This window comes from Pteropus vampyrus, unplaced genomic scaffold (assembly GCF_000151845.1).
Source record: "Pteropus vampyrus isolate Shadow unplaced genomic scaffold, Pvam_2.0 Scaffold360, whole genome shotgun sequence".
NCBI lineage: Eukaryota > Metazoa > Chordata > Mammalia > Chiroptera > Pteropodidae > Pteropus > Pteropus vampyrus.
In genome coordinates, this window is record NW_011889141.1 from 717,515 (window position 1) to 727,207 (window position 9,693).

The 9,693-nt window shown below is 46.3% G+C and overlaps 1 protein-coding gene and 1 non-coding gene across 2 annotated transcripts in view; both read left to right on the top strand.

Annotated features, from left to right (window-relative positions):
- The window catches only part of OSBP (oxysterol binding protein), a 30,286-nt gene extending 26,093 nt beyond the window's left edge, over positions 1-4,193 (top strand). Inside the window, exons 12-15 of the mRNA XM_011379489.2 lie at positions 232-263; positions 605-786; positions 1,579-1,799; positions 1,898-4,193. Of these exons, the coding sequence (XP_011377791.1) occupies positions 232-263; positions 605-786; positions 1,579-1,799; positions 1,898-2,040 (578 nt within the window). The 3' untranslated portion in view covers positions 2,041-4,193. The remainder of the gene's footprint in view (positions 1-231; positions 264-604; positions 787-1,578; positions 1,800-1,897) is intronic.
- A 3,577-nt stretch (positions 4,194-7,770) lies between these two features.
- On the top strand, positions 7,771-7,843 carry TRNAF-GAA. Its single transcript has one exon. It is a non-coding gene; the product is annotated as a tRNA-Phe (tRNA).
- The last annotated feature ends 1,850 nt before the right edge of the window (positions 7,844-9,693 follow it).

Here is a 9,693-nt window from a genome sequence, read left to right on the forward strand (position 1 = left end):
AAAAATAAAAGAGAGGTAAAGGAGAAAGTCAGCAAGAAAGGGGATCTGTTGCATTACTAAAACAAAATCCTCCTTCTGGAAACAACAACAAGTAAGAAAGTAAAAATCAAGAGCAATGAGAGACCGAAAATAGGAAACAGAGGAGGGACTAATAAAAGGATTATAGGAAGAAGGGGTGGGCACTTTGACCCTGTGAATGAGTCTGAGCACAAGTTGTGTGTGACCCCACAGTGGAAGGGTTCCATGAGAATTCTGGTGGGAAAGCAAAGAATAGTTGGGGATTTAAATCCATTTGTGGCTCGCTCTGATTTCTGGAGAGAAGAAAACACCATGATTCTGAGCACCAGTCAGATCTTTTTTCTACATGTTATCATTACTTCAAAAACTACAATAAAATGGTAATGAAACCTCCAACTCATGGCTCAGTTATTTTAAGCAGCTTAAGAAAATTTAACAAAATAATTTGGATGACTCCATGGCATTTGTCATAACAGGATTTAACCGGCATTTACCCTAGGACTTTGGTTTCCAGAAGAGTCGTCAGGTAAGCTAACTCACGATGGCTGTGGTCTGTACTCTAAAGCCCTGCTGTCCATCCTTGCAGGTGACAGGAGAAGTGACAGATCCATCAGGAAAAGTTCACTTTGTCCTCCTGGGCACATGGGATGAGAAAATGGATTGTTTCAAAGTACAGCCAGTCATTGGGGAAAATGGGGGTGACGCTCGACAGAGAGGCCATGAAGCTGAGGAAAGCAGGGTCATGCTGTGGAAGAGGAACCCTCTACCGTGAGTATCGGCAGGCCTGCCACCCGGGGTCCTGTGGCCTCAGCCCAGGAGCTGTACTGGCGGCATTTCTGCCTCCCCTCCCACCTAATTCTGTGAGGGACTGAGCAAGAGAAATCTAAACCTTTGGCGAGATCACCAGAAGGTTGTCGTATGGCTGGAGATGTAGCATGCCCTGTCCCAAGACAGTTCAAACTAATCACACCATTTCTTCCCAGCCATATTTGGTGCTTTCTGTAGGGTCCTTTGGATTGTGGTTACTTTTCTATAATTTAGAGCAAAACCATTTAGAAGTGGCTAGAAGGGAAGTTACCTACCACCTGTTACCATTTTGCCTAAAGGCCCAGCAGCAATATCAAACTTTCTGAGATAATGTACAGGACTTTGGAAATAAGATGGAGGCCGTTTGTCTCCTGTCATCATTTAATATGTAGTAATAGCCAGTCTGTAGTCATAGCCAAGATTATCCCAGGAAGAGGTTAGAAAGAAAGCAGAGGAAACAGGAATAAGGAATTTTCATTTACTAGAATGTTTCATTCTTCCTAATGAACTTCTTCAGCTGAGCACGACACCAGCCCAGGAAACTGGAACTGAATGATGCTGGGGAGACGATGAGGAGTGGGTTCAGTCAGGGCCTCTGAGTTGTGGGGGAGATGACATGGTCCTTGAGCCTTTGCATTTGTCGAACAGCCTTGGTGATGTCGTCTTTTGGCAGTGTGCCTAGTTGTTGCTCCCTAACTAGCTAGGGCCTGGGCTCTGGCATCACCCTTTCTCTTTCTCATCTTTGACTTTTAGGAAGAATGCAGAAAACATGTACTACTTCTCAGAGCTTGCCCTGACTCTCAATGCCTGGGAAGTGGGCACGGCCCCCACAGACAGCCGGTTACGGCCAGACCAGAGACTGATGGAGAATGGGCGCTGGGATGAAGCAAATGCTGAGAAGCAGCGCCTGGAAGAAAAACAAAGGCTTTCCAGGAAGAAACGAGAAGCAGAAGCTGTGAAAGCCACAGAGGACGGTAACGAACCTGCCTTCTACTCGATTTCTTGATGGGTAGAGAATACCAACATGTTTGAGGCTCTAATTCTGTTCTGATTTGCCCTCTTTCCCTTTTAGGCACACCCTACGATCCCTATAAGGCACTGTGGTTTGAGCGGAAGAAGGACCCTGTTACCAAGGAGTTAACCCATATTTATAGGGGAGGATACTGGGAGTGTAAAGAAAAACAGGACTGGAACTCGTGCCCGGACATTTTCTGAACCTTCGGCAGTCACAAAAAAGGAGGAGCCAAAGGCGAAGAGGACAGAGGATGTGCGGGAAAGCCGGCCATTGGGACTCTCTTACTGAGTGCTTTCCTCAAGTTTGTCTGTCTTAACCAATCATTTTTTCCAAATCAATCACCAGAAGCAGACACCAGTGGTGGTGATTGGCTGGTTGCCTTAGCTGATTGAAACAAACTGAAATTGACATACTAGATACCTATGTTTGTAAGAGAGTTTAGTGGCTGGACGTTAGCGTTTTTCCACTTCTGCAAAGTCAAGTACTCTTGGCTCTTCCTTCTCCCTGTGCCCCCATTTAAGATGATGTCATTCGCCCTCCCCTTTTAGTGCCCTGCTCGGCCAAGATCTACGCAAGATGATGATTCAGGGGCATTTTGGTGCTGTTCAGAGCAAGAGCTGATTTTTGAAGTCCCTTTAAAAGGAAACATGTAAGACTTACCAACGGAGGCATCGCGAATGATTGTGGTGGAGCTGAGGCTGACGTGCTGAAATGAGTTCACCAGTGGGGTCAGTTTCTTGGGGGGGCGTCGGTGCAGAGAGAACTGCGTTTTGAACCGCTCGCCAGGGGGACCGTTCTGTATAGTTGGAATATTTAGTTATATTCTTGGAAGTTGCCATCTTCACTCACGTAAAACACCCTGCTACTGCTCTCCATCTTTTTTGACAGCAGCCGGAGGCCACCTGTGCTGGTCGGTAGGCGGGTAGCGGTGTCCTCACAAAGGGGTTTTGCGGACTTGCTCAGGCGGAGAACTTCTGAGAACACAAGGCAGGATGGAAAAAGACCGCTAGCCACTTTCGCTTTCCCAGTTCCTCCTCACCCCCATCCTTCATTGCCTTTCTTGCTTCTCTGCTCTTGGCACAACACCAGTCGGGGGCCGTGCCCCAGTGTGGAGCGAAACGTTGCCTCCCGTTCTGATACACTTCAGAATCTGAGAGGACTTCATCTGGAATAAGAGTTGTCACCATCTCTCAAGCCCCATGGACTGGAGCCACTTATGGAATAATGTGTTAAATATCTGTATATTATATATATGTAGAGAAAAATCTAATTTTTTGTTCGATTTTCCTTCTTCCCATTAAGAATCTTGTTTTTTGATATCGCTCGTCTCCCTGGGACTGTCCCGGGTGTGTGGGCGTGGAGCGGAGCCTCTGCTTCGCACCTTGAGGGGACAGACTCAGCCGGAGCAGGATCATGTCTGGCAGCCACTGAACAGGGGTTAGCCAGCGTTTGCATCATGGGGCGCCCACCGCTGTCCAGTCTGCTCTCCTAATTACCTGACTCTTGAAAATGAAAACCTCTTTCCTGCCTTTTTTCCTTCTTCTCGTCAGGAAGAGTATGGGTCAAAAGTCAGGAGGGTAATTTCCAGTTCATTCTGCCTCTGTCCAAATCACAGCACACAGCCGAGTCCCAAAAGAACCTTCTTCCAAGGACCCGGGGCTGACAGCAGCGTCACGCGCGTGGGTGAGCGACCTGCTCCTGCTGGGCTTCGGCTTCCTCCGTTTTTGTTCTCTCTCTGTTTCCGTTGTCTTGAGAAACCTCGCCCCGAGCAACCCACCCTTGGTTGAGGATCACACATTGAGGTGCCTTCCTTGTATGCTTTTTGTTTCGTGTTTTTTGTTTCTGTTCCTTAACAGCTGAGCCTCAGCCAGGGTGTGGGTTGTAGCGGGCAATGTCATTCCAGAGGAAGCCAGCCCGCCCGGGAAGCTGGGTTTATACTGGGTTGATAGTGCGCCTAGTCCCTCCCCACCGCCCTCCTTCCCCATTGTGACGAGAGAGGGGCAGGTGCTGGGGAGCTGCCCACCAACCTGATGCCCAGCACGAGCAAGGGGCTGTCTGGGGCTTCCTTCAAGGAGGCCTGCGAAAGTGTGACCTGATGAATAGACGGGCTTGAGACAGTGGGACTCCCTCAACTACGCTGAACCTCCCCACTTTGTCCCCACCCTTCCTTCCTACACCGTCTGCCCTACATCTCCAGCCCGATCCCCCATCAGATTCCTGCTAACGGAAGAAGCTTCAAGTCCTTCAGGTGAAATAAAGTCACATCAAAACAAAACAAAACATATATTTTAGGTTTTTTTGCCTTATTGTTTTTTTCCAAGAAAACTACTAAATTAAATAATTTTTAAAAAGTCATATTGGTCGTCTGATTCACTTCTAACTAGGTAAATGGTGGTGGGAGGAGTTGGAGAACAGGCCTGGTGATTTGTTCTCGCGAGTCTGGGAGACTGATCTTCGTGGGAAAACTGGGCCCAGATTCGCAGGCGCTTACGGAAGCCGGGGACCGGAAGAGCAGTGCGCCCAGCCCCTGCTGCTGCACTGGGGCGCAGTCGTCAGCAGGCCCCCTTGGGACAGGGGGATCGTCTCTAGTGTTATCGATATCGGGCCTGTTTCACTCAAAAAATAAAAATGTTCTCGAATTTAATTTGTCCATTTAGATTCTCAAATTCTTAGTCATTTCACGCAGGGATTCAAATCTATATTTTGAAACATAAGCAATTGCATATCGACTGACTTTGGCGAGAAGACAGTGAAAATGCTAGTTTAGGTTTCCTCCGTAAGGCAAGGAGGGAGCAGGGTGATCAAAGGGGCCTGGGGAGGCTGTGGGGAGGGCAGGGGTGGGGGGGGCCGTGACGCAGCAAGCACAATCCACACAATCAAGCACAGTTATACATCACCTGCTTCTGCGTCCTGGGCGCTGAGATGGGGACTCTGGACACTGGCTTACACTTAAACAATTCTAAGAGGTAGTTGTTAACAATCGCCATGTTGAGTATGAAGAAAGGCACTGAAATGGCTAACTTGACTTAAATCCACTTAAGGTCACACAGCTGATGGGTTGGTTAGTCACATGGTTGGAATTCAAAGCCGGATTTATTTAACCCCGGAGTTTGTGACCCCTACAACCTTGTGTTCTGGGAGAAACTGGGTCGGAAGGCAGCTGGTAGTTAAATGGTTTCCTCCTGGATTATACCACATCGTGCAGAAATGCACATTTCTGTTTCCGGGGCTTATTAATGTGGGGAGCACAGTTTTGTGGGCATTCTCGAAGTTCAGCTTCCATGCTCCTTGGTTTATGAAGGCGCTCATGTCCACAGAATTAGCTGTGTGGTCAGGGACTGGTTTTCTAGCCTGGTTCTTGGGAAAGCCACTATCTGTTCAAAGCACTTGCCTAATGCCCATTGCTGGGCTTGGCGTTACATTTCAACTTTTTTTTTTTTTTTTTCTGACAAACTAAAAACCATTGCAGTAGCCCCTTGTGGGTGGTAAGAGCTGCATCCTGCAATCTTTGAATACCACTTTGCACCTGAAAACATTTTAATAATCCCCCGTTTAGTCTTTTCATAGGCCACTGTGACGTGATGGGTTGGGATGTGGATCCTGAGGGATCTACCACACTCGTGATTCAAAATTATGACTCAGCAAAATTATAAATTATGACAATTGTCAGAGGGCCTCTGAAGTTGCACGAAAATGTTTAAGCTGTACATTTCAAGGGTCTGCTCTGCTTTCAGCAAGGTAAATGAAAAACAATCTACAACATAGTAAGTACTAAAAGGAGACAGAAAAACCTTTGGGATTTATTGACTGGCAGGTGTATACCTTGTGAAATTCTAAGATTGTTATCAAAATTTAGAGCTTGCTTCTATCAGTTTATAAAGCTTTTGCCCACTACTCGGTCCTGCCCTGTGGGAAGCATTCTCAGACTTTTGGTGGCTTTCTCTTCCAAAGCTCAAAATAATCTGTGGTTGTATTCTAGGGCTTCCTCTCTACTATCTTATCAAGCAGAGTGCTCTTCTGGTTCACATTCATCTCTCAGGGAAAGGAGGCAGGGCGGCCAAATGAGGCATCTTTAAAGACAATAACTAAAGAGCTCAGAATCTATATATAGCTCAGAATCTATATATAGCCTCGCAGAGATCTCATCTGAGTTTGACCAGGTGATTTTAGAAGTTAGTAAAGAACAAGTTGGCCCTGAGATACGGCTAGAAATGTCTTCATTCATTCACTGAACGTTTCCTCTAGCACGCTATGTAACACTTTAGGGATGCAAATGGCAAGAAAGAGCTCAGATAAACAGGCAATTACAATCCAGTTTGGCAAGTGGTGTGAAAGCACTCTAAGAGGGGCAACTAGCCTATAGGGAATAGGAAGGAGTGGATAGACATGTCAGAGATTTCTAGAATTTAAGAGCAAGTATCTAAGTTGAGAGTTGCGGGTTTAATAGGGGTTGGGAAGGGCAGAATCAAAAATGCAACACGGACAAAGATGAAGAGCAAAGTCAAGGAACGCATCCTGAGTGTGAATGATTAGGGTTCAGGGTCAAGGAGAGAGCACTGATAAGGTTCCGGAAAGAGGTAAAACCCGAATGGGGGAAGTCTTTATATACCATATAAAGAAGCCTTAGTTTTGGTTTTCAGCTAGGGAGCCAGTGAAGGATTTTTAAGTAGGATGATGATTTCCAGTGTGGAAAATTATCAATAGGTAGTAAAATCAAGAGTTTGGGAAAGATTCGAGAATAAAGCAAAGTGGAGGGATTCCAGAATTACTGAACTGGAATGACCAGCATTTGGGTACAATTATGGGTGAAGAGTAGAGGGCGAAAGGAAGGAATTTGTATTTTTCTGGCTTGGGAAGCTTAGATGGAAGGTGGTAGTAGGATAAACACGTTTAGAGAGAAAGATGGGCACATTTCTGGACATTCTGAGTTGGAGGTGCCTGTGGCGAGGTTGAGTAAGCACTTTAAAACAGGTCTATGTGTAATGGTGACAGTTTTGCGAGAACTGACGAATGGGATGCAAAGAGAAGTTGCACATTAAAATCATCGGGTCAGCTTTAAAAAACACAATCCTGAGCCCCATCTGCAGATTCTTATTCAGTTAAGGTTAGGACTAGTGAAATTATACATACATGAACAACAAGGACGCGAAATCGTAAAACGGGAGGAGGTGGAAGAAAATCAACATATTGGGGGATATGATTAAAGCAGAGCTTGCTTCTCAAAGTCGGAGAGAGGCCTGAGCCGATTCCACTTTTTGACAATGTCTGTGTACTTTAACATGCCAGAATTACAAAAATTGAGGTATATTTTAAATATTTAGGTTTAGCAAATCAATGCTTTTTGACATACAGATCCAATGACTACGTATACCTCCTCTAGAAGTAACGTTGAAAGTCCACATTTGCAGCCTTTACAAATGGCCTTGCTGTCCTCTTCCAAACACTTCTGGAGTCCAATTTAACGATATCTGAAAATTTCAAAATGCTCATATCTTTTGACCTTGGAAAATGTGCCTTCTCGCAAGAAAAACAAATACAAAAGGATGGTCGTTGCAATATTGTGTTTAATAATGAAAACTAGGGAGGGAAAGTCAAAGTGTCCCTCATCAGGAATTGGATTAAATATCCATACAATCCAATCCTGTGCGCAGGTTAAACAATGAAATAGGTCGACATCACTGACAAGATGTCCATGGTTTATTTTCAAATGAGAAAAGCAGATTGCAAGGCAGTTTAAAAAAAAAAAAAAAAAACTACTGAGAAAAGTAAGTTAGAACTTCTAGCTTATAAACAGAGGCCTTGTCTCATCACCTCCGTAATATTTATTCAATACCTACCTTTAGCTAAACCTTTATACAGACGTCTTGTTATAATGAAACAAATTATTAGGTCATTACAGATACACGGAGAAAAAGGGGCGTGCCGTGGTCGCCGAAATAGCTCAGTTGGGAGAGCGTTAGACTGAAGATCTAAAGGTCCCTGGTTCGATCCCGGGTTTCGGCAGCAGTTTTGGCTGCCACCAGCATGGCTTTCCTCTCAATGGACAATATCTGCTCCCCTGTGACAAAAACCCAGGCCCGCTTCCTGTGGGCATTCCTACTCGCACGTGGTTGGGCAGGTGCTTGGAGCTGACACAGGTGGATTGATTGGCCCACCCTTTCCCCTTCCGGTGGGAGAAAACTGGAAATCGAGAAGGGGTTTATGTTGTTCCGTTTAAACGCTCAGTGTACCGTCAGTATTCTCTCCCTGGTCTTGGGTGTAGGTGAGACCCCGCTCTCCCCACTCACTAAGCGCCCCTCACTTTCTTCCAGATCCTTCCAGATCTCCCTCTTTTTTCCTGTTCCCGAGTTCACGTCGGGGCCTCCGGCTGCATCGCCTCCACCTCCCGCTAGGACCCGGGGTGGGCCAGGACTCCGCGGGATGGCGACAGCCCGGACCCCCTCTCCGCCAAAGAAATCCTCGATTTCGGCTAGTTCCAGCTGGTTTAACGATAACCAGGACTCGGGACAGCTTTTGGTGGGGAAGTTGGCGGTGGGCAGATCGGAAGCCCTTTCTGGTTTATGACAAATATATTTTTAATATAAGTATGTCCAGATATTGCATGGAATATAACAAGCACATAATCATTGTGTCTCTGAAATTCAAATGTAACTGTATTTTTGTTGGCTAAGTCGCAAACCACCACTGTACATTGTATCGTCGCCCTTACCCCCGCCTCACCCCCACTCCCACCCCCACCCCGAATGCGCAAAGACACTCTGAAACTCCAGCCAGAACGAACTGGACTTCTGGGGGTGGTGGAGGAGGGGCGGTAGTGTCTTATTCACATCACCTCGCAGTGTACAAAACGCATCTACATGGATCAGCCGATTTGATTTTTTTCTCACCACCACCTGACAAAGACCTTGGCGGGATCCCCAGGAAACCCCCGGAATCAGCCATCCCACCTGTCCCCAGGCTTCCAGAATTGTCCACCCTGGTCTGGGATGGTGATAGAGGAGAGGGAAATTTGGAGGCTCTGGACTGAATCCTAATTTGAAAAAAATCTTGTTAAGAAGATGAGCCACCCCACTCAAGGTAAGCACAGTGCAACACACGCTTACGGACCAACGGCCGCCTTCCCTCTGCCTCAGCGCCAGGCCCGGCCCAGGGGGCAAGAGAGGCGGGGAGGAATGAGATCCAGTCCTCGCAGTCTCAAAATGCGGTATGGTGAAAGGCAAAATGTAGAAATATTGCTTTTGGACACGTTAAATCCTCTCCCCTTTCTGTTAATCTGTGCCAAGATACTAGTTGATAAGGGGCTTGATCCCCCATTTCTTTGGGTTCTTGGGTGGAAGGATGCGTTTTGATAAGAGACTCTGGAAAAATCCAATGTAGATCAAAAGGAAGGAAAACAAAATGGTGGAGTAAGAGATCGCACAGTTCAAACTTGGCATGCTGCATGTTCGCCTGTGAATTTCATGTGTCCATTTGGCTAGCCATGGTGCCAGGTTGTTCGGTCAAATGCCAGTCTAGATGGTGCTGTGAATGTGTCTTTTAGATGTAATTAACATTTAAATCAGTAGACTGAGTAAAGCAGATTATTCTCCATAATGTGGGTGGGACTCGTCCAATCATCTGAAGGCATAAGAACAAAGACTGGGGTGTCTTGATGAAGAGCAAATTCTCAAGACTGTAATAGACAAAATCTGCATGACTCTACAGATTGCCGCCCTGCTGAGGTTGGACTGCAACATCTGCTCACCTGAATTTCCAGCCTGTTGCCCTACCCAACAGATTTTAGACTTGTCAGTCCCCACCTTCCAGTTTCTTAACATAAATCTCATCTTTCCATCTGTCTGCCTATCTACCTA